This window comes from Mobula birostris, chromosome 15 (genome assembly GCF_030028105.1).
Source record: "Mobula birostris isolate sMobBir1 chromosome 15, sMobBir1.hap1, whole genome shotgun sequence".
Lineage (NCBI taxonomy): Eukaryota > Metazoa > Chordata > Chondrichthyes > Myliobatiformes > Myliobatidae > Mobula > Mobula birostris.
In genome coordinates, this window is record NC_092384.1 from 2811039 (window position 1) to 2835299 (window position 24261).

At 49.7% G+C, this 24261-nt stretch overlaps 1 protein-coding gene across 6 annotated transcripts in view; it reads left to right on the forward strand.

Moving 5' to 3' along the window:
- Positions 1 to 533: 533 nt before the first annotated feature.
- dnaaf1 (dynein axonemal assembly factor 1) overlaps positions 534 to 24261 on the forward strand; it is a 162423-nt gene continuing 138695 nt past the window's right edge. For 5 of the 6 annotated variants that reach the window (XR_011889223.1, XR_011889224.1, XR_011889225.1 and 2 more), the window contains exons 1-2: positions 14514 to 14535; positions 21167 to 21240. Coding sequence is in view for 3 of the 6 variants with exons in the window: in XM_072279239.1 (XP_072135340.1) it covers positions 14531 to 14535; positions 21167 to 21240 (79 nt within the window). In the remaining 3 variants the exon portion in view is untranslated. Of the gene's footprint in view, positions 620 to 14513; positions 14536 to 21166; positions 21241 to 24261 lie in introns of those variants that run through there. The other variant, XM_072279240.1, reaches the window with a different exon arrangement.

Here is a 24261-nt window from a genome sequence, read left to right on the forward strand (position 1 = left end):
GTGTGTTTGTTCTGGACCTGTGCTCGCTGGAGGGGGTGAGAATCTCATTGAAACCTACTGAAAGAGCTAAACAGAGTGGACGCGAGGGAGTCTAGGACCAGAGGGCATAGCCTCAGAATACTAGGATATCCCTCAGACCAAAGACGAAGAAGAATTTCTTTAGTTAGAGGGTGGTGAATCTGAGGAAATCATTGCCACAGACCAGCTGGAGAGGCCAAGTCATTGAGAATATTTAAAACGGAGGTTGATAGATTTTTGATTAGTAAGGGTATTAAAGGTTACGGGCAGAAGAATGGGGTTGAGAGGGTTAATAAATCAGATCACGGTGGCGGAATTCTGCTCCAAACAAGCTGTCAATTCAACCTAATCCCATGTGTGTTGGGCTATTCAGTTGCGGGGCTCGGGGTGCGGAGCGTTGAGTCGGAAACCGTGCGGCTCGGCTCGGCTCGGGTGTCCGACCTCCGTCTGGGGAAGGCGGGGCTCGGAACGTGGTGATTGACGTGCAGTCTATCGCTCGTGCTCCGCCGGAGTCTCGCGGAATTTCGCATCGTGACTCATCGCGGTTGTTGTGAGTTGCGTTGCCCCGGTAACTGCAGGCAGCGGGACCGGGACGGAGGAGGTAACTGAGGTGTCGCGTCGGTCTGGAGCTGGTGGTCTGGGGTGGTTACCCTGTGTGTCGGGCTGTTGGCCTGGGGTGCTTACACTGTGTCTGGGGCTGTTGGTCTGGGGTGGCTACCCTGTGTCTGGGGCTGTTGGTCTGGGGTGGCTACCCTGTGTGTCGGGCTGTTGGTCTGGGGTGGTTACCCTGTGTCTCGGGCTGTTGGTCTGGGGTGGTTACCCTGTGTGTTGGGCTGGTGGTCTGGGGTGGTTACCCTGTGTGTCGGGCTGTTGGCCTGGGGTGCTTACACTGTGTCTGGGGCTGTTGGTCTGGGGTGGCTACCCTGTGTCTGGGGCTGTTGGTCTGGGGTGGCTACCCTGTGTCTGGGGCTGTTGGTCTGGGGTGGCTACCCTGTCTCGGGCTGGTGGTCTGGGGTGGTTACCCTGTGTGTCGGGCTGTTGGCCTGGGGTGGTTACCCTGTGTCTCGGGCTGGTGGTCTGGGGTGGTTACCCTGTGTGTCGGGCTGTTGGCCTGGGGTGGTTACCCTGTGTCTCGGGCTGGTGGTCTGGGGTGGTTACCCTATCTCGGGCTGGTGGTCTGGGGTGGTTACCCTGTCTCAGGCTGGTGGTCTGGGGTGGTTACCCTGTGTCTCGGGCTGGTGGTCTGGGGTGGTTACCCTGTCTCGGGCTGGTGGTCTGGGGTGGTTACCCTGTCTCGGGCTGACGGTCTGGGGTGGTTACCCTGTCTCGGGCTGGTGGTCTGGGGTGTTTACCCTGTCTCGGGCTGTTGGCCTGGGGTGGTTACCCTGTGTGTCGGGCTGTTGGCCTGGGGTGCTTACCCTGTGTCTGGGACTGTTGGTCTGGGGTGGCTACCCTGTGTCTGGGGCTGTTGGTCTGGGGTGGCTACCCTGTCTCGGGCTGGTGGTCTGGGGTGGTTACCCTGTGTGTTGGGCTGGTGGTCTGGGGTGGTTACCCTGTGTGTTGGGCTGGTGGTCTGGGGCTGTTGGTCTGGGGTGGTTACCCTGTCTCGGGCTGGTGGTCTGGAGTGGTTACCCTGTGTCTGGGGCTGGTGGTCCAGGATGGTTAACCTGTGTCTGGGGCTGGTGGTCTGGGGTGGTTACCCTGTGTGTCGGGCTGTTGGCCTGGGGTGGTTACCCTGTGTCTCAGGCTGGTGGTCTGGGGTGGCTACCCTGTGTCTGGGGCTGTTGGCCTGGGGTGGTTGCCCTGTCTCGGGCTGGTGGTCCGGGGTGGTTACCCTGTCTAGGGCTGGTGGTCTGGGGTGGCTACCCTGTCTCGGGCTGGTGGTCTGGGGTGGTTACCCTGTGTGTCGGGCTGTTGGCCTGGGGTGGTTACCCTGTGTCTCGGGCTGGTGGTCTGGGGTGGTTACCCTGTGTGTCGGGCTGTTGGCCTGGGGTGGTTACCCTGTGTCTCGGGCTGGTGGTCTGGGGTGGCTACCCTGTCTCGGGCTGGTGGTCTGGGGTGGTTACCCTATCTCGGGCTGGTGGTCTGGGGTGGTTACCCTATCTCGGGCTGGTGGTCTGGGGTGGTTACCCTGTCTCAGGCTGGTGGCCTGGGGTGGTTACCCTGTGTGTCGGGCTGTTGGCCTGGGGTGCTTACCCTGTGTCTGGGACTGTTGGTCTGGGGTGGCTACCCTGTGTCTGGGGCTGTTGGTCTGGGGTGGCTACCCTGTCTCGGGCTGGTGGTCTGGGGTGGTTACCCTGTGTGTTGGGCTGGTGGTCTGGGGTGGTTACCCTGTGTGTTGGGCTGGTGGTCTGGGGCTGTTGGTCTGGGGTGGTTACCCTGTCTCGGGCTGGTGGTCTGGAGTGGTTACCCTGTGTCTGGGGCTGGTGGTCCAGGATGGTTAACCTGTGTCTGGGGCTGGTGGTCTGGGGTGGTTACCCTGTGTGTCGGGCTGTTGGCCTGGGGTGGTTACCCTGTGTCTCAGGCTGGTGGTCTGGGGTGGCTACCCTGTGTCTGGGGCTGTTGGCCTGGGGTGGTTGCCCTGTCTCGGGCTGGTGGTCCGGGGTGGTTACCCTGTCTAGGGCTGGTGGTCTGGGGTGGCTACCCTGTCTCGGGCTGGTGGTCTGGGGTGGTTACCCTGTGTGTCGGGCTGTTGGCCTGGGGTGGTTACCCTGTGTCTCGGGCTGGTGGTCTGGGGTGGTTACCCTGTGTGTCGGGCTGTTGGCCTGGGGTGGTTACCCTGTGTCTCGGGCTGGTGGTCTGGGGTGGCTACCCTGTCTCGGGCTGGTGGTCTGGGGTGGTTACCCTATCTCGGGCTGGTGGTCTGGGGTGGTTACCCTATCTCGGGCTGGTGGTCTGGGGTGGTTACCCTGTCTCAGGCTGGTGGTCTGGGGTGGTTACCCTGTGTCTCGGGCTGGTGGTCTGGGGTGGTTACCCTGTCTCGGGCTGGTGGTCTGGGGTGGTTACCCTGTCTCGGGCTGACGGTCTGGGGTGGTTACCCTGTCTCGGGCTGGTGGTCTGGGGTGTTTACCCTGTCTCGGGCTGTTGGCCTGGGGTGGTTACCCTGTGTGTCGGGCTGTTGGCCTGGGGTGCTTACCCTGTGTCTGGGGCTGTTGGTCTGGGGTGGCTACCCTGTGTCTGGGGCTGTTGGTCTGGGGTGGCTACCCTGTCTCGGGCTGGTGGTCTGGGGTGGTTACCCTGTGTGTTGGGCTGGTGGTCTGGGGTGGTTACCCTGTGTGTTGGGCTGGTGGTCTGGGGCTGTTGGTCTGGGGTGGTTACCCTGTCTCGGGCTGGTGGTCTGGAGTGGTTACCCTGTGTCTGGGGCTGGTGGTCCAGGATGGTTAACCTGTGTCTGGGGCTGGTGGTCTGGGGTGGTTACCCTGTGTGTCGGGCTGTTGGCCTGGGGTGGTTACCCTGTGTCTCAGGCTGGTGGTCTGGGGTGGCTACCCTGTGTCTGGGGCTGTTGGCCTGGGGTGGTTGCCCTGTCTCGGGCTGGTGGTCCGGGGTGGTTACCCTGTCTAGGGCTGGTGGTCTGGGGTGGTTACCCTGTCTCGGGCTGGTGGTCTGGGGTGTTTACCCTGTCTCGGGCTGTTGGTCTGGGGTGTTTACCCTGTCTCGGGCTGTTGGCCTGGGGTGGTTACCCTGTATGTCGGGCTGTTGGCTTGGGGTGCTTACCCTGTGTCTGGGGCTGTCGGTCTGGGGTGGTTACCCTGTGTCTGGGGCTGTTGGTCTGGGGTGGCTACCCTCTCTCGGGCTGGTGGTCTGGGGTGGTTACCCTGTGTGTCGGGCTGCTGGTCTGGGGTGGTTACCCTGTCTCGGGCTGGTGGTCTGGGGTGGTTACCCTGTGTCTGAGGCTGACGGTCTGGGGTGGTTACCCTATCTCGGGCTGACGGTCTGGGGTGGTTACCCTGTCTCGGGCTGGTGGTCTGGGGTGGTTACCTTGTGTCTCGGGCTGGTGGTCTGGGGTGGTTACCCTGTGTCTCGGGCTGGTGGTCTGGAGTGGTTACCCTGTCACGGGCTGATGGTCTGGGGTGGTTACCCTGTCTCGGGCTGGTGGTCTGGGTTGATTACCCTGTGTCTGGGGCTGGTGGTCTGGGGTGGCTACCCTGTCTTGGGCTGGTGGTCTGGGGTGGTTACCCTGTCTCGGGCTGGTGGTCTGGGGTGGTTACCCTGTGTCTGAGGCTGGTGGTCTGGGGTGGTTCCCCTGTCTCGGGCTGGTGGTCTGGGGTGATTACCCTGTGTGTCGTGCTGGTGATCTGGGGTGGTTACCCTGTGTCTCGGGCTGGTGGTCTGGGGTGGTTACCCTGTGTCTCGGGTTGGTGGTCTGGGGTGGTTACCCTGTCTCGGGCTGGTGGTCTGGGTGGTTACCCTGTGTCTGGGGTGGTTACCCTGTGTCTGGGGCTGGTGGTCTGGGGTGGCTAGCCTGTCTCGGGCTGGTGGTCTGGGGTGGTTACCCTGTGTTTCGGGCTGGTGGTCTGGGGTGGTTACCCTGTCTCGGGCTGGTGGTCTGGGGTGGTTACCCTGTCTCGGGCTGGTGGTCTGGGGTGGTTACCCTGTGTCTCGGGCTGGTGGTCTGGGGTGGTTACCCTGTGTCTCGGGCTGGTGGTCTGGGGTGTTTACCCTGTCTCAGGCTGGTGGTCTGGGATGGCTAACCTGTGTCTAGGGCTGGTGGTCTGGGGTGGTTACCCTGTGTGTCGGGCTGTTGGCCTGGGGTGGTTACCCTGTGTCTCGGGCTGGTGGTCTGGGGTGGTTACCCTGTCTCGGGCTGGTGGTCTGGGTGGTTACCCTGTGTCTCGGGCGGTGGTCTGGGGTGGTTACCCTGTGTCTCGGGTGGTTACCCTGTGTCTCGGGCTGGTGGTCTGGGGTGGTTACCTGTCTCGGGCTGGTGGTCTGGGGTGGTTACCCTGTGTCTCGGGCGGTGGTCTCGGGTGGTTACCCTGTGTCTCGGGCTGGTGGTCTGGGGTGGTTACCTGTCTCGGGCTGGTGGTCTGGGGTGGTTACCCTGTGTCTCGGGCGGTGGTCTGGGGTGGTTACCCTGTGTCTCGGGCTGGTGGTCTGGGGTGGTTACCTGTCTCGGGCTGGTGGTCTGGGGTGGTTACCCTGTCTCGGGCTGGTGGTCTGGGGTGGTTACCCTGTGTCTCGGGCTCGTGGTCTGGGGTGGTTACCCTGTCTCGGGCGGTGGTGTAGCTCGAGTTCTGCCCATTGTGCCAGTCCCTAATGAGTTGTGTGTGGTGGAACATTCTGGCAGGCGCTGTGAGGGCACACAGCATGAACGGTGGAGTCCTGAAGAACGGAGCCACCTTGCAGTATGTTCAAAGCTTAAAGGTGCCAATGCAGGTAGAATAACGTGGTTCGGAAGTTTGGATAGTGACTGCAAGAGCAGGGAGCTTATGCTTCATAATTTTTAAAGAAATTGCTCAGACCTCAGGTGGTAACACACAATGCTGGGGGAATTCAGCAGGCAGGCAGCATCTGTGGAAAAGAGTACAGTCGACGTTTCGGGCCGAGACCCTTCAGGGCTGAAGAAAAAAAGATAAGTAGATTTAAAAGGTAGGAGAGGGGAGAGAGAAATAAAAGGTGATGGGTGAAAGCGGAAGGGGGAAGAGATGAAGTGAAGAGCTCGGAAGTTGGTACAGGCTGGAGAAGGGGGAGAGATGAAGTGAAGAGCTCGGAAGTTGGTACAGGATGGAGAAGGGGGAGAGATGAAGTGAAGAGCTCGGAAGTTGGTACAGGCTGGAGAAGGGGGAGAGATGAAGTGAAGAGCTCGGAAGTTGGTACAGGATGGAGAAGGGGGAGAGATGAAGTGAAGAGCTCGGAAGTTGGTACAGGCTGGAGAAGGGGGAGAGATGAAGTGAAGAGCTCGGAAGTTGGTACAGGATGGAGAAGGGGGAGAGATGAAGTGAAGAGCTCGGAAGTTGGTACAGGCTGGAGAAGGGGGAAATCTAATAGGAGAAGGCTGAAGGCCATGGAAGAAAGAAAAAGGGGACGATGGTGGAGCACCAGAGGGAGGTGATGGGTAGGCAAGGAGATAAGGTGAGAGAGGGAAAAGGGGATGGGGAATGGTGAAGCAGTGGGGCATTACCTAGAAGTTGATGTTCATGCCATCAGATTGGAGGCTGCTGAGGTAGAATACAAAGCGTTGTTCTTCCAACCTGAGTGTGGCCTCATCTCGACAGTAAAGGAGGCTATGGGTTGACATATTGGAATGGAAAGTGGAATTAAAATCTGGGATCCCACCACTAAGCACATCTTTCCTTCCCCCTTCCTCCCCTATTTTTTGCTTTCTGCAGGGATTGGTCTCTACATGACTCCCTTGTCCATTCATCTATCTCCACTGATCTCCCTCCCGACACTTATCCTTGTAAGTGGAACAAGTGCTAAACCTGCCCCTACACCTCCTCCCTCACTACAGGGCCGCAAACAGTCCTTCCAGGTGAGGTGACATTTCAACTGTGAATCTGTTGGGGTAATAGACAATAGGTGCAGGAGTAGGCCATTCGGCCCTTCGAGCCAGCCCCGCTATTCACTGTGCTCATGCCTGATCATCCACAATCAATATCCAGTTCCTGCCTTATCCCCATAACCTTTGATTCCACTATCTTTAAGAGCTCTATCCATCTCTTTTTTGAAAGCATTCAGAGACTTGGCCTCCACAGCCTCCTGGGGCAGAGAATTCCATATAACCACCACTCTCTGTGTGGAAAAGTTTTTCCTCAACTCCATTCTAAGTGGCCTACCCCTAATTCTTAAACTGTGGCCTCTGGTTCTGGACTCACCCATCAGTGGGAACATGCTTCCTGCCTGCAGCATGTCCAATCCCTTAATAATCTTATATGCTTCAATAAGATCCCCTCTCAGCCTTCTAAATTCCAGGGTATACAAGCCCTGTCGCTCCAATCTTTTGACATATGACAGTCCCGCCATCCCGGGAATTAACCTTGTGAACCTACGCTGCACTCCCTCAATAGCAAGAACGTCCTTCCTCAAATTTGGAGACCAAAACTGCACACAGTACTCCAGGTGTGGTCTCACCACGGCCCTGTACAGCTGCAGAAGGACCTCTCTACTCTTATACTCAATTCCCCTTGTTATGAAGGCCAGCATGCCATTAGCTTTCTTCACTGCCTGCTGTACTTGCATGCTTGCTTTCAGTTACTGATGTACAAGAACACCTAGATCTCGTTGTACTTCCCCTTTTCCTAACTTGACTCCATTTAGATAATAATCTGCCTTCCCGTTCTTTCCACCAAAGTGGATAACTTCACATTTATCCACATTAAACTGCATCTGCCCACTCACCCAGCCTGTCCAAGTCACCCTGCATTCTCATAACATCCTCCTCACATTTCACACTGCCACCCAGCTTTGTGTCATTGGCAAATTTGCTAATGTTACTTTTAATTCCCTCATCTAAATCATTAATTTATATTGTAAACAGCTGCGGTCCCAGCACTGAACCCTGCGGTACCCCACTGGTCACCGCCTGCCATTCCGAAAAGGACCCGTTAATCGCTACTCTTTGTTTTCTGTCAGCCAGCCAATTTTCAATCCATGTCAGTACTCTGCCCCCAATACCATGTGCCACTAATCTCCTATGTGGGACTTTATCAAATGCTTTCTGAAAGTCCAGGTACACTACATCCACTGGCTCTCCCTTGTCCATTTTCATAGTTACATCCTCAAAAAATTCCGGAAGATTAGTCAAGCACGATTTCCCCTTCGTAAATCCATGCTGATTGTGTATAAGTGAGACCCGACGTAGGCTGGGAGAATGCTTCACCGAGCACCTGCACTCCAACTGCCAGAAGAAGTGGGATCTCCCAGTGGCCACCCATTTGAATTCCACTTCCCATTCCCATTCCAATGGTGTTGGCAGAGAGTTCACGGGAATGTGTGAAGAGTAAAATAAGTTAGTGTAGGTGGCTGGCTAATGGTCAGCTTTGACTTGATGGACTGGGGGACCTGTTTCTGTGCTTTTATCTCTCTGTGACTCTATGAAAATTACTGAACTTGTTTAAAACCCTCTGATTCACTTACAAATTCCATCCTAAAGTGAAATGCCATAATTGAAACCATAATGGAAGTGAGCTGAGAACTGATTTGGGTTGCCTGTTAGTAAGAGTTCTACTGTTATCTTGGAATAAGTTGAAACAGTGTATGGTTTTTATTGTAAAATACAGTACCGTGGAAAAGTCTGAGGCACATATGTATAGCTAGGGTGCCTAATAGTTTTGTACAGTAATTTTATGTCGTTATTTTATTCCTGCATTGTGTTGTTGCTGCTGCAAAAAACAAATTTCATGACGTGTGAATTATTGTGGACTGAGAGTGGGAAGGCGCAGGGAGAGGAGAATCATGGCTGGGAAAGGGGAAGGAAGAGGGGAAGGGAGCACGAAGCACCAGAGAGACATTCTGTAGTGCTCAATAAACCATCAAATGACCTTGCCTGGTGTCTCAGGGCTGGGTGTGTCTGCACCTGTGCCACTCCCTTCACCTGGCACTCCTCTGCCACCTGTCCCACACCCCTCCTGCGGCACTCCACCCTTGCCATTCCCAACATTCTTTGATCCTGCCAGATTTACAAACTGGCTCTCCATTCCACGACGACGAGTACTTCTGTTGGAAAGTCTTCGGCACCCTAGCTGTATATATGTGCTTAACAATTTGCATAGTACTGTATGTAGAAATTAATGGAAGTATGAAGATGGGTTGGCACAGTGGCATTGTCGGCAGACCTGCTACATTCTGGATCCTGTGATCCATTTCTAGTCCTGACCTTTACTGCTGTCTCTGAGGAGTTTGCACGTTCTCGCTGATGGCATGGATTTTCTTCCAATTTCCTTCTGTGTCCCAAAGACGTGCATGTTGGTAGATTGGCTGGACTCTGTAAATTGCTCCTGATGTGTAGGTGAGTGGTAGGATCTGGAGAGTTGATGGGAATTTGGGGAGGGGAGAATAAAATGGGATTAGTAGAAGATTAGTACTTTCTGGGACATAGGACTTTTTTCTGTGCTGCATACTTTTAGCAATCTAGAAGGTAAAGAGTGCCAATGCTAAGATAATTGTTATTTAGGTTGTTGAGAATATTACTAATGGACACTGCATTATTCACTGTTGCTTTCAGATGGAAATGGCTGAATACCAATGGTGTGTTTATAGGCTTTTACTTCAATAGTGTTTGTAATTTAAAATATTCCCTGACTTAGTGTAAATTGCAGCCGGTTGCATACCCATACACACCCTAAACTCATTCTTTGAGGTTGAGTTCACAGAACATAGAACAGTACAGGAACTGGTCCTTTGACCTACAATGTCTACACCAAATATAATATTGATCTAAGTTCATTCTCTTTCTGCTTGTACAAGGCCCATACCCCTCCATTTCCAGCCTCTCAAAACACCACTATTGTATCTACTTGTATAACACAGAATTGTGGCCGCAGAGGGTTTAAAACAACACTAGCCCTGAGCATCTCCCTTGAATTTTCCCCCTCTCACCCGAAGTGCATACCCTCTAGTGTTTGACAAAGCTGCCTACCCCAAGTATGACTCTCGTAGTCTTGTGAACCTCTGTTAGGTCTCACTTCAGCCTCTGCTGCTCCAGAGAAAGCAATCCAAGTTTGTCCAGCCTCTCCTTGTAGCTAATACTCTAAAATCCAGGCAGCATTCTGGTAAATCTCTTCTGCACCCTTCCAAAGCCTCCGCATTCTGTAATGGGATACTTAGGTCTAGTTCTTAAAGTGATAAATGTGAAACCAGTTCTTAAAGCGATAAATTCAAACACAGTTCCTCGAATGGTAAATTTTAAAGTCAAGAGATTTATATAGCCAATTAGGAGAGACTTTCATGAATTCCTTGAAGACACGATGTCACTGCCACTCCCAGTCGGATCCTGCCTTGTCCACAGGATTCATGATGACGGTAATAAAATGGTTTTAAAGGCACTGACCTTCCTCCTCCGTAGAACAGCACAGCCTTTTCTGCTTCTTTTTTAGCAGAGGCTATCTCATGCAGATCACTCTTTCTGGAATGAATTCAATAATGGTCGATCCTTTCCAAACCCATCGAACGTCTCCTTCAGGGTCCCATCTTCACTCTCCAATGTTACTGAAAAGATACATTAACAAACCTGGCAGTGATTGGTCAAACTGCCGGCTCGGACTTCTGTACCTTACATTAGAACATAAAACTCTGTTTAAAATCAAAACTGCGTCATAATGCAAATAAGCAGTGGAGCGGAGTATCTCATTGATGTTCTAACTGGAAAAATAACTGCGTCACCAGGGGTCTTCCCTTTTATACCCGTGGTGAACATGTCATCACGTGACCTCATGGGCGGGAAAATTACATCAGGTGACCTCCAAAAGACCATTACAACATTCTCATAAGAAAGTCACAAGATCTTGAGGTATGTAACAGTACGAAGAAACCTGTGCGAGCCGGTGAGGTGGAGGGCTCAATGAATCCTATAGCATGAGCTTCCTTTATATATTCTTCCATTACACCTCTCTCCGGACCTGAGAGTGTGCAGAATTGACCACGTGGAGGACAAGTGCCAGGCAGAAGATCTATAGCACAGTCGTAGGGTCGCTGTGGTGGAAGAGTCAAGGTCTTTCCCTTACTGAAGACCTCTTCCATGGAATAAACTTTGATCGGCTGGGGTGTTGTATGTTCTTCTCAACCCTCCTTCAAGGACAACTCCTGAGGCTTCTTAGGTAGCAAGGGTGGTTTGACTGACTTCTGAGTCTCCTTCCTAGGTTCACTGGGCTCCGTTGTATCCTCAGGCGCTGGTAACGAGGTGTAACAGATGGTCTTGCAGCTCTGAGAACAGGCTGCAAGGGTGTGCGCTTAGGAGTCTGGACCTGGCTTCGGGTTACCTCAGGCTGAAGTCTGTCCCTTGCTGGTCATTAGTCCCAAGGGAGTCTGGGAGTTGGAGCACCATGCTGCAAACATACCGCCTTACAATAATCGGACCAAGTAATGATCCTCCCCTCCCTTCAGTCCACGGATGGGTTATGTTGGGACCCAAGGATCAGGGGTATGAGTGGTGAGTCAATGATGTAGAAACTAACGTCTTCCACATGATCCTCCATCCTCATCTGCAAGACCGCAGTCTATTGCTGGTTCTGCCTGGAACCTCGCGGGCGGCCATCCAAGCCAGTTGCGGGCATGGACTGGCTCAACTCTCACAGTGTATGTTGAGCCAACAGGCGGTTCCTAAGTTACCTGCTGCCCCAGAGTCCACAAAAGCCTCAAGTTCTTTCCCCCGGTGGACACCATAATCCATGGGATTGGGAGTAGTGGCTGCTGCCATCAGTCCTCTTCTCCAGGTGGCTGCAGCTTCGGACGTTGGCCCACAGGTGACCCATTTCTCCACAGTAATAGCGGCAGCCTTGATTCTGACACGCAGGAGTCAGACTGGTCGTGGTCCTTGATCAGGGGGTGGGGGGGCGGTGGTGGAACCACTGTGGATTGAGGCTGGGCTTGGGCTAGCCCCCTTTGGCCTCATGATGTAGTCCTTCATGCGCTGCCAGAATATTGTCAAGGCAGATGGGCTAGTCGATGAGGACCTCTAAGTCCCCAGTTGGGTCCCTCAAAGCAAGGGCACCCTTTTTTTTCAACCTTGACTCCGTGCCAGTACAAAGTGGCCAAAGCTTCCCCGCTCCAACCACTCTCTTGCGCCAAAGTTTGGAACTCAATAGCGTAGTTGGCCACTGACCAACTTCCCTGATGCAGCTTCATCAGAATGTCTGAGGCTCTGTTTGTGCCAGAGGATTGATAAAATACCTTTCTCTTGGTGGCCATGCATTCCTTTGAATCAGCGCAAGAGTCTCACCTTCATTCTGGGGACAAAGGGGACTGTCATGTCTCCCTTTCTCTTCACTATTTACATCTCGGACTTTAACTACTGCACAGAGTCTTGTCATCTTCAGAAGTTTTCTGATGACTCTGCCATAGCTGGATGCATCAGCAGGGGAGATGAGGCTGAGTACAGGGCTGTGGTAGGAAACTTTGTCACCTGGTGTCAGCAGAATTACCTGCAGCTTAATCTGAAAAAGACTAAGGAGCTGGTGGTAGACCTGAGGAGAGCTAAGGTACAGGTGACCCCTGTTTCCATCCAGGGGGTCAGTGTGGACATGGTGGAGGATTACAAATACCTGGGGACACGAATTGACAATAAACTGGACGGGTCAAAGAACACTGAGGCTGTCTACAAGAAAGGTCAGAGCCGTCTCTATTTCCTGAGGAGACTAAGGTCCTTTAACATCTGCCGGACGATGCTGAGGATGTTCTACGAGTCTGTGGTGGTCAGTGTGATCATGTTTGCTGTTTTGTGCTGGGGCAGCAGGCTGAGGGTAGCAGGCACCAACAGAATCAACAAACTCATTCGTAAGGCCAGTGATGTTGTGGGGATGGAACTGGACTCTCTGACGGTAGTGTCTGAAAAGAGGATGCTGTCCAAGTTGCATGCCATCTTGGACAATGTCTCCCATCCACTACATAATGTACTGTTAGGCACAGGAGTACATTCAGCCAGAGACTCATTCCACTGAGATGCAACACAGAGCGTCATAGGAAGTCATTCCTGCCTGTGGCCATCAAACTTTACAACTCCTCCCTTGGAGGGTCAGACACCCTGAGCCAATAGGCTGGTCCTGGACTTATTTCCTGGCATAAATTTACATATTACTATTTAATTATTTATAGTTTTATTACTATTTATTTATGGAGCAACTGTAACGAAAACCAATTTCCCCTGGGATCAATAAAGTATGACTATGACCATTCCCAATGCGTGGTGGCCCAGGCAAGGGCTCTCCTGGTCAGGAGAGAGATAATGAAGGCCACTTTTCCACGCTCTGAAGGGAACTGGGACAGCTGGAGTTCGAATGAGCATTGAATGAGGAAGCTGCGGCAAGATGCTGGGTCTCCATTCAATCTCTCCTGGGTCAGAGGGTGTACAGAGTGACTGACAGCCTTACCTGAGTGACCCTGGCACCCTTGCGATAGCTGGTAAGCACCGGCCTGGAGGTCGTGCATCTTCAGGTTCTGTCTGGAAATCCTCCTGCTGCGGCTACCCATAGCAGCCGCTTGACTGTGATACATGAAACATGATAGTCTCCCTGATGACTACACCTGCGGGAAGTGCAACCAACTCCAGCGCCTGAAAAACCACATTAAGGAGCAGGAATTGGATGAGCAAAGGATCATCCGGGAGGCAGAGCAATTGATAGATACGACTTTTGAGCAGGTGGTTACACCCAGAGTGCAGAATTCAGGAAGAAGATGGGTGATCACTGAGAGAGAAGTCAGTGCAGGGTCCCCCTGTGGCCATTCCCCTCAGCAACAGGTATACTCCTTTGGATACTGCTGAGTGGAATGACCTACCTGGGCAAGGCAGCAGCAGCCAGACCAGTAGTGCTGTGGTCAGAAGGGTAGGGTGAAGTCAGGCCAAGCAATAGTCTTAGGTAATCTATAGTTATGGGGACAGATAGGAGATTCTGCGAGAGCAAAAGAGATAGCAGGATAGTGGCCTACGATGTCTCTGAGCAGTTACAGCATATTCTGGAGGGGGAGAGTGAGCAGACAGAAGTCGTGGTACATGTTGGTACCAATGACATAGGCAGGAGAGGGCTAGCGGTCCTGCGCAGTACGTTTAGGGAGTTAGGACGGAGGCTGAAGAGCAGGACCTTCAAGGCAGCAATCACTGGATTACCCCGAGTGCCACGAGCTAGGGTCAGAACAGGAAGATAACACAGATGAATGAGTGGCTGAGCAGATGGTGTGAGAGGTAGGGTTTCAGGTTCTTGGATCAATGGAACCATTTCTGGGGGAAGGGTAACCTGTACAAGTGGGACGGTTTGCACCTGAACTGATGGGGAACTGATATCCTGGGAGGGAGGTTCACTAATGCTGCTGGGGAGGGCTTAAATTAGATTTGCAAAGTTGAAGAGGCAGAGGATGGAGAGGTTGGTGCACAAGTAGAGATGGCTTGTAGAATGTTTGTGAGGAAGGATAGGCAGATAATAGAGCAGAGATGCACTCAGCCTGATAGTTTGAGATGTGTCTATTTTAATGTAAGGAGTATTATAAACAAGCCGGATGAACTTAAGAGTGTGATCAATAGTTGGAACTATGACGTTGTGGCCATTACGGAAACTTGGATGTCTCGGGGGCAGGAATGGCTGCTGAATGTACCAGGCTCTGGATGTTTCAAAGATGATGGGAGGGAGGCAAAAGAGGTGGGGGTGTGGCATTGCTAATCAGGAATAGTTTCATGACTGCATAAAAAGAGGAAGTCATGGAGGGATTGTTCACTGAGTCATTGTGGGTGGAAGTCAGAAACAGGAAGGGAGCAGTAACTCCACTGGGTGGTTTTGAGAAACCCTCCCCGCCCCCCCCCCCCCCCCCAGTATTAACAGAGACATCAAGGAGTAGGTCGGGAGGAAAATTCTGGAACAGTGCAAAAATAATGAGGTAATTGCGATGAGTGATTTTTAACTTTCCTAATATTGACTGCCATCTCCTTACAGCAAGGGATTTGGATGGGTTGGAGTTTGTTAGGTGTGTTCAGGAAGGCTTCCTGACACAATATGTGGATAAGTGGAGAGACTGAACTTGAGCTGGCATTGGGAAATGAACCTGGTCAGGTGTCAGACCTCTCGGTGGGAGAGCATTTTGGAGGTAGTGATCACAACTCTATCTCCTTTACCATAGTGCTGAAGAGGGGTAGAAGCACACAATTTAGGAAAACATTTAATTGGGATAGGAGGAAATATGATGCTATTAGGCAGAAACTTGGAGCATAAATTGGGAACAGATGTTCTCAGGGAAATGCACAGCAGAAATGTGGCAAACGTTTAGGGAAAATTAGCATGGCATTCTAAATGGGTATGTTCCATTGAGGCAGGAAAAGGATAGTAGGGTAAAAGAACCATGGTGTATAAAGGATGTAGAAAATTTAGTTAAGAAGGAAAGGAGAGCATACGAAAGGCTCAAGAAACTAGATACTGTTAGAGCTCTAGAAAATTACAAGGTTGCCAGGATGGAGCTTAATGAAATTAGGAGAGCTAGAAGGGGTCATGAGAAGTCCTTGGTGAGCAGGATTAAGGAAAACCCCAAGGCATTCTACAAGTATGTGAAGAGCAAGAGGATGAGCCATGTGAGAAGAGGACCAAACAGGTGTGATAGTGGAAACTTGTGCATGGGGTTGGAGGAGGTAGTGGAGGGAGAAACTAAGAAACATAGAAAACCTACAGCACAATCCAGTCCTTTCAGCCCACAATGCTGTGCCGAGCATGGACTTCAGAAATTACTAGGGTTACCCATAGTCTCTCTCTCCTTTTTCTCCCTCCGTCCCTGTGACTATACCCCTTGCCCATCCTCAGGGTTTTTCCCCCCTTTCCCCCTTTTCCGTCTCCCTGGGCCTCCTGTCCCATGATCCTCTCATATCCCTTTTGCCAATCACCTGTCCAGCTCTTGGCTCCATCCCTCTCCCTCCTGTCTTCTCCTATCATTTTGGATCTCCCCCTCCCTCTCCCACTTTCAAATCTCTTACTAGCTCTTCCTTCAGTTAGTCCTGACAAAGGGTCTCGGCCCGAAATGTCGACTGTACCTCTTCCTAGAGATGCTGCCTGGCCTGCTGTGTTCACCAGCAATTTTGATGTGTGTTGCTTGAATTTCCAGCATCTGCAGAATTCCTCGAGTTTGAATTATACATGATCCTGGTTAGACCCCACCTGGAGTTCTATGCTCAGTTCTTCACTACTGGAAGGTTGTAGAACCTATAGAAATGGTGCAGAGTTGATTTATAAGGATGTGGCCTGGATTGGGAGCATGCCTTATGAGAATAGATTGAGTAAATTTTGCCTTTTTTCCTTGGAGTAGCGGAGGATGAGAGGTGACCTGATAGAGGCGTACAAGATGATGAGAGGCACTGATCGTGTGGATAGTTAAAGGCTTTTTCCCAGGGCTGAGATGTTGGGGGGGGGGGTAAGTGAAGGTGAGCAGACAGGTAGTGCAGAGCACCCCTGTAGCCATTCTCCTAAATAATAAGTTTACCGTCCTGGATACTGTTGGCAGGGACAACCAACCAGGTGTAAGCCATGGTGGCAGGGCCTCTGGCACTCAGTCTGAGCCAGTGGTGCAGAAGGGTGGGACGGAGAAGAGGAGAGCTGTCGTCATTGGAGACTCTATAGTCAGGGGAGCAGACAGGAGATTTTGTGGACGTGAGAAGGACATCCGCATGGTTTGTTGCCTCCCGGGTGCCAGAGTGCGGAATGTCTCTGACTGGGTGCACAACATCTTGGTACGAGAGGGAAAGCAGCCAGAAGTTGTGATACATGTTGGTACCAACGACATAGGCAGGAAGAGGGATGAGGTCCTGAAGTGTGAGTTTCGGGAACTAGGCAGAAGGGTGAAGAACAGGACCTCAAGGGTGACGTTCTCAGCATTGCTGCCAGTGCTACTTGACAGTGATGGTAAGAATTGGAGGAGATGGCAGTTGAATGCATGGCTGAGGAGTTGGTGCAGGGAGCAGGGTTTTAGATTTTTGGATCATTGGGATCTCTTCTGGGGACGGTGGGACCTGTACAGATTGGATGGGTTGCACCTGAACCCAAGGGTGAGCAATATCCTTGCAGGTAGGTTTGCTAGCATGGTTAGGGAGAGTTTAAACTAATTTGTAAGGGGGATGGGACCCGGAGTGATAGAACAGTGAAAGAAGTGCATGGAGTAAAGCCAGATCTACATATAGAGGGGCTTTGAGGAAAGAGAAGCAGAGTAAATGGTGTAAAGACAGTAAAGTAGAAGGGCTGAAGTGTGTGTACCTCAATACAAGAAGCATCAGGAACAAAGGTGATGAACTGAGAGCTTTGATACATACATGGAATTATGATGTAGTGGCCATCACAGAGACTTGGGTGGCACCAGAGCAGAAATGTATTCTCAATATTCCTGGATTTCGGTGCTTTAAAAGGGATAGAGAGGGGGGGAAAGGGGAGGAGGGGTGGCATTACTGGTCAGGGATACTATTACAGCTACAGAAAGGGTGGGTAATGTAGCAGGATCCTCTTTTGAGTCAATATGGGTGGAAGTCAGGAACAGGAATGGAGCAGTTACTCTATTGGGAGTATTCTATAGGCCCCCTGGTAGCAGCAGAGATACAGAGGAGCAGATTGGGAGGCAGATTTTGGAAAGGTGCAAAAATAACAAGGTTGTTATCATGGGTGACTTTAACTTCCCTCATATTGATTGGCACCTGATCAGTTCCAAGGGTTTAGATGGGGCAGAGTTTGTTAAGTGTGTCCAGGACGGATTCCTGTCACATTATGTGGACACAGCGGACTAGGGGGAATGCCATACTAGATCTAGTACTAGGTAATGAACCGGGTCAGGTCACAGATCTCGTAGTGGGTGAGCACCTGGGGGACAGTGACCACCGCTCCCTGGCCTTTAGCATTATCATGGGAAAGGATAGAATCAGACAGGACAGGAAAATTTTTTATTGGAGAAGGGCAAATTATGAGGCTATAAGGCTAGAACTTGCAGGTGTGAATTGGGATGTTGTTTTTGCAGGGAAACGTACTATGGACTTGTGGTCAATGTTTACAGATCTCTTGCAGGATGTTAGGGATAAATTTGTCCCGGTGAGGAAGATAAAGAATGGTAGGATGAAGGAACCATGGGTGACAAGTGAGGTGGAAAATCTAGTCAGGTGGAAGAAGGCAGCATACATGAGGTTTAGGAAGCAAGGATCAGATGGGTCTATTGAGGAATATAGGGAAGCAAGAAAGGAGTTAAGAAGGGGCTGAGAAGAGCAAGAAGGGGGCATGAGAAGGCCTTGGCGAGTAGGGTAAAGCAAAACCCCAAGGCATTCTTCAATTATGTGAAGAACAAAAGGATGACAGGAGTGAAAGTAGGACCAATTAGAGATAAAGGTGGGAAAATGTGCCTGGAGGCTGTGGAAGTGAGGGAGGTCCTCAGTGAATACTTCTCATCAGTATTCACCAATGAGAGGGAACTTGATGATGGTGAGGACAATATGAGTGAGGTTGAAGTTCTGGAGCATGTTGATATTAAGAGAGAGGTGGCGTTGGAGTTGTTAAAATACATTAGGACGGATAGGTCCCCGGGGCCTGACGGAATATTCCCCAGGCTGCTCCATGAGGCGAGGGAAGAGATTGCTGAGCCTCTGGCTAGGATCTTTATGTCCTCGTTGTCCATGGGAATGGTACTGGAGGATTGGAGAGAGGCAAATGTTGTCCCCTTGTTCAAAAAAGGTAGTAGGGATAGTCCGGTTAATTATAGACCAGTGAGCCTTATGTCTGTGGTAGGAAAGCTATTGGAAAAGTTTCTTAGAGGTAGGATCTGTGGGCATTTAGAGAATCATGGTCTGATCAGGGACAGTCAGCATGACTTTGTGAAGGGCAGATCGTGTCCAACAAGCCTGATAGAGTTCTTTGAGGAGGTGACCAGGCATATAGATGAGGGTAGTGCAGTGGATGTGATCTATATGGATTTTAGTAAGGCATTTGACAAGGTTCCATACGGAAGGCTTATTCAGAAAGTCAGAAGGCATGGGATCCAGGGAAGTTTGGCCAGGTGGATTCAGAATTGGCTTGCCTGCAGGAGGCAGAGGGTGGTGGTGGAGGGAGTACATTCCGATTGGAGGATTGTGATTAGTGGTGTCCCACAAGGATCTGTTCTGGGACCTGTACTTTTCGTGATTTTTATTAACAACCTGAATGTGGGGGTAGAGGGGTGGGTTGGCAAGTTTGCAGACGACACAAAGGTTGGTGGTGTTGTAGATAGTTCAGAGGATTGTGGAAGATTGCAGAGAGACATTATAGGATGCAGAAGTGGGCTGAGAAGTGGCAGATGGAGTTCAACCCGGAGAAACGTGAGGTCGTACACTTTGAAGGGACAAACTCCAAGGCAGAGTACAAAGTAAATGGCAGGACACTTGTTAGTGTGGAGGAGCAGAGAGATCTGGGGGTACATGTCCACAGATCCCTGAAAGTTGCCTCACAGGTGGATAGGGTAGTTAAGAAAGCTTATGGGGCTTTAGCTTTCATAAGTCGAGGGATAGAGTTTAAGAGCAATGATGTAATGATGCAGCTCTATAAAACTCTGTTTAGGCCACAATTGGAGTACTGTGTCCTATAGGAAGGATGTGGAAGCATTGGAAAGGGTACAGAGGAGATTTACCAGGATGCTGCCTGGTTTAGAGAGTATGCATTACGATCAGAGACTAAGGGAGCTAGGGCTTTACTCTTTGGAGAGAAGGAGGATGAGAGGAGACATGATAGAGGTGTACAAGATAATAAGAAGAATAGATAGAGTGGATAGCCAGCGCCTCTTCTCCAGGGTACCACTGCTCAGTACAAGAGGACATGGCTTTAAGGTAAGGGGTGGGAAGTTCAAGGGGGATATTAGAGGAAGGTTTTTTACTCAGAGAGTGGTTGGTGCGTGGAATGCACTGCCTGACTCAGTGGTGGAGGCAGATACACTCGTGAAATTTAAGAGACTACTGGACAGGTATATGGAGGAATTTAAGGTGGGGGCTTATATGGGAGGCAGGGTTTGAGGGTCGGCACAACATTGTGGGCTGAAGGGCCTGGAATGTGCTGTACTATTCTATGTTCTATTATATTAGTGTGGAAGATCTGAGAGATCTTGGTGTCCATGTCCATAGGATACTCAAAGCTGCTGCGCTGGTTGACAGTGTTGTTAAGAAGGCGTATGGTGTGTTGGCATTCATCAACCACGACTTGAATTAGACCCCGTTTGGAAGTACTGACTTCAGTTCTGGTCACCGCACTACAGGAAGGATGTGGACACTATAGAGAGAGTGCAGAGGAAATTTACAAAGGTGTTGCCTGGATTGGAGTGGATACCTTTTGAGAATGGGTTGAGTGAACTTGACCTTTTCTCCTTGGAGTGACAGAGATTGAGAGGTGAGCTAATTGAGGTGTATAAGATGATGAGAGGAATTGATCTTGTGGATATCCAGAGGCTTTTTCGCAGGGCTAATATGGCTAACACTAGGGGCCATAGTTTGAAGTTGCTTGGAAGATGATACAGAGGAGATGTCAGAAGTAAGTTTTTCACACAGAGAATGATGGGTGCATGGACTGCACTGCCAGCGATGGGAGTAGAGGCGATACAATAGGGTCTTTTAAGAGACTCTTAGATATGTACATGGAGCTTCGAAAAATAAAGGGTAATGCGGTAGAGAAATTCTAGGCAGTTTCTGGAGTGTTCGGCACTACTCAATGCCGACTACTTCATGGTCGGCATAACATTGTGGGCTGAAGTGCCTGTAATATGCTGCAGGTTTCTCTGTTCTGTACCCCACTGATCCATGTTGGCTTAGTCATACTATGACGAGAGACCTTGATGACGATGGTTTGGACCCAAGTGCTGGAGTATCTGATGCTGGAATTGAGGCATGGTATAAAGCTGGACTGGGAACTGAGCAAAATCAAACCGCAGGACGATATCTTTAGTTAGGCACACAGTTCAGGTGCTCATTAAATACACAATTCTTGGTGCCCAAAACATAATTGCCAATTAGCGGGACGGTCCTGAACCCTTAAGGGGCTGCACCTGCTATCCATTTTCTGGACAATTATAGTATCGAAACACTGGAAACTGGTGCGGTTGGGTGTGTCCCATAACATTATCTTTCCAACATCATCCTACTGCACCATAAATCCCTTCCCTATCCTTGATCGTTCCCAGCCACCCTCCCCTCCGCTGCTCCCCTCCAGCCCCACTTTCCCCCTCACTTCCCCCCTAGATTTCTAGATGATCGAATTTGAGATACAGTACTCTTAGAGGCCATTCAGGAAGCTCTTTATGAAATGACGGAAGACTGTTTAAAGTTTCCGTAAAAGAAGTAAAATGAGTTTGATTGTTTTCAGAGATAGGTCAGAGTATTTTTAAAGAAAAGAGAGGTTACTATAATATGATGTGGTTAATTGACCGCAGAAGTTGGCACTGATAAAAGTTTGATTCATTCTGATGTTGTACTATCAGCATTAGTCGAAGTATGATGTATCATTATAAATGCTTGCATTCTTTTTATTTACTTTTTACACCACAGATCAGTTATCTCACCATTTGCCTTGCCAATAGTGGAAGTTAGAAAAATGCAAACAGAAACTATGGACTATCAGGGTGAGTAGCCTTTGAATTGATGAGCACACCTCTGGCTTTCTATAACTCCTACCAAGCAAGTTTTGTAAATGATATACATGTATTGTTTCCTCTCAGGCTATTTACGGTTTATGAATGTTGACTCATTGGATAATGCATCATGTCTTCCTGCTGGATTAGTTTTTACATTGTGGGCCTCAGAAAAAGTAAAAGTAGGAGAATGCTTTCCTGTATCATCTTCAAATCCCTCAATTCCCTTAATGTCTAAACATATATTAATCTTTTAGACAAACCCTCTACAGACCTCTTGGATAGAAAAATCCAAATATTTACTACCCCCTGTGTTTAAAAAGAAATCTCAGTTTAATCCTGAATGGCTGATCCTCATATCTTGAGGCTGTGACTCCTTACAAACTTGGAGAACAACCCTTAATTTGTTCTTGTGAAACAATATCTGCCCAAGAAGAGAATAAGCTGGTGAACTTCCACCACATTGTCTATCACAACTATATTTGTTCTTAGACTAGCCCTTTACACTGTTCCAGGACTGGTCTCAGCAGAGCTGTACCCCACCTGCAACAGAGTTCAACTAAATCTTCGATGCAGGTCTAGACACCAGTCTCTGTAGCATTTAACCAGTAAAAGCCTCTCAAAGGTATCACCTTTGGTCCCGCAATGTTTTCTCTGGTGCTTGCCTGAACAAAAATGTAACTAGCTCCGCTGATACTGCACTGAACAGGGTGTTGGGAATTACTGGCTGGGAGGCTACCAACTGCTGTAGACCTCCTATTATCCACCTTGGAGGAGAGCTGCAGCATTGCAGTACTGCTGCACGGGTCAGAAATGCTGACGACTGTAATGAAATGTCTCTGACAATGGTATTCTCCATTATCACAGTAACAGGCTACAGAGGGCCTGAGAGAGATCAGGATAATGCGTACGGAAGTGACAGATGGAATATGGTCATGCATTTTGGTAGAAGACATGAAAGGTTGACTATTTTCCAAGTGGAGAGAAAATACAAAAATAGACTTGCAAAGGGACTTGGGAATGCTTGTGCAGGATTCCCTAAAGGTTAATTTGCAGATTGAGTCTGTGGTGAGGAAGGCAAATGTGAGGAGTAGAACATAAAAGCATGGATGTAGTGTTGAGACTTTATAAAGCACTGCTGAGGCCTCAGTTAGAGTATTGTGACCAGTTTTGGGCTCCTCATTTTAGAGGATGTGCTGAAACTGAGGAAATTCAGGAAGATGATTTCAGGATTGAAAGGCTTGTCACATGAATAGCGTTTAATGGCTCTGCGCCTGTATTCATTGGAACTCAGCAGAATGAAGGGTGACCTCATTGACACCTATCAAATGGTGAAAGGCCTTGATAGAGTGCATGTGGAGAGTTTACTTCCTATGGTGGGAGAGTTTAAGATCAGAAAACACAGCCTCAGAACAGAGGGGCATCCTTTTACAATGGAGATGAGGAATATCTTTTGCCAGAGAGTGGGGAATCTGTGGAATTCTTTGCCATAGGTAGCCTTGGAGGCCAAGTCTCTATGTATATTCAAGGCAGAGGTTGATAGATTCTTGATTGGTCAGGGCATGAAAGGATATGGGGAGAAGACAGGAGATTGGGGCTGAGGAAAAATGGATCAACCATGATGAAGTGGTAGAGCAGACTCAGATGGGACAAATGGCCTAATCCTGTTCCTATGGCTCATGGTCTTATGGTCTAATATTCTATAACATAAGTTGCATAGGAACCTGTTCTATTATATAAAATATTCTCTTAAAATATTCCTCTCATATGTACTATGCCTACTCTTGAAATTCATTAATATCCATGCCAACATTTTCATTTAAATAGTTTTCTTTATTACATCCATAGTTAGAGGAATAGAGATGAAATTCTATGGGCGCGATTAAGACACCTGCATGGTATGTTGCCTCCTAGGTGCCAGGGTCAGGGATGTTTCGGATTGAATCCACGACATTCAAAAGGGGAAGGGTGAGCAGCTAGAAGTCTTGGTACATATTGGCACCAATAACATAGGTAGGAAAGATGAGCTCCTGAAGAGAGATTTTAGGGAGCGAGGTAGAAAGCTGAAAAGCAGGACCTCCAGGGTAGTAACTTCTGCATTGCTGCCTGTGCTATGTGTCAGTGAGGGTAAAAATAGGGGAGAGTACAACCTGTAGAAAAGGGACAGGTTATGCCTGAACCGAAGGGGAACCAATATCCTGGCGGGCAGGTTTGCTGGAGCTGTTTGAGAAAGCTTAAACTAATTTGACAAGGGGATGGAAATCGGAGTGATAGGACTGAGGGTGGGGTGGTTGGCTTACAAGCAGAGACAGTGTGTAATGAAACCACAAGCAAGGAGAAGCTGATGGCAGGGCAAAACTGCAGTCAGGGATGAGTTGCAATGTAAAAGGGAGACAAAACTAAAAAGGGGGATGAATTAAGCACTGAAGGTGTTATGTTGATTGCAAGCAGTATATGGAATAAGGTAGTTGAAGTTGCAGCACAGCTACAGGTTGGCATGTTTGATGTAGTGGACATTACTGAATTGTGGCTAAAAGAAGATATTAGCTGGGAGCTTAATGTCCAAGGATACACATTGTATCGAAAGGAGAGGCAGGTAGGCAGTGATGGTAGGGTGGCTCTGTTGGTTTAAAAAAAATGAAATCAAATCTTTAGAAAGAGGTGACATAGGATTGGAAAGTATAAAATCGTTGTGGGTTGAGCTAAGAAGTTGCAAGGGTAAAAAGACCCTGATGGGAGTTATATACAGACCTCTGAACAGTGACAAAAATGTGTTCTACAAATTACAATGGGGCATAGAAAATAAATGTCAAAAGGAAAATGTTAAGATAGTCATGGGGGATCTCAATATGCAGGTAGATTGAGTAAATCAGATTGGTGCTGGAATCAGAATATCACCGGCATGTGTCTTGAAAATTGTTGGCTTTGCAGCAGAAGTATAATACAAAGCATAATAAAGAAACAAACTATGGATTACTGTAAGTATATATTAAATACAACAAGAGAAAATCT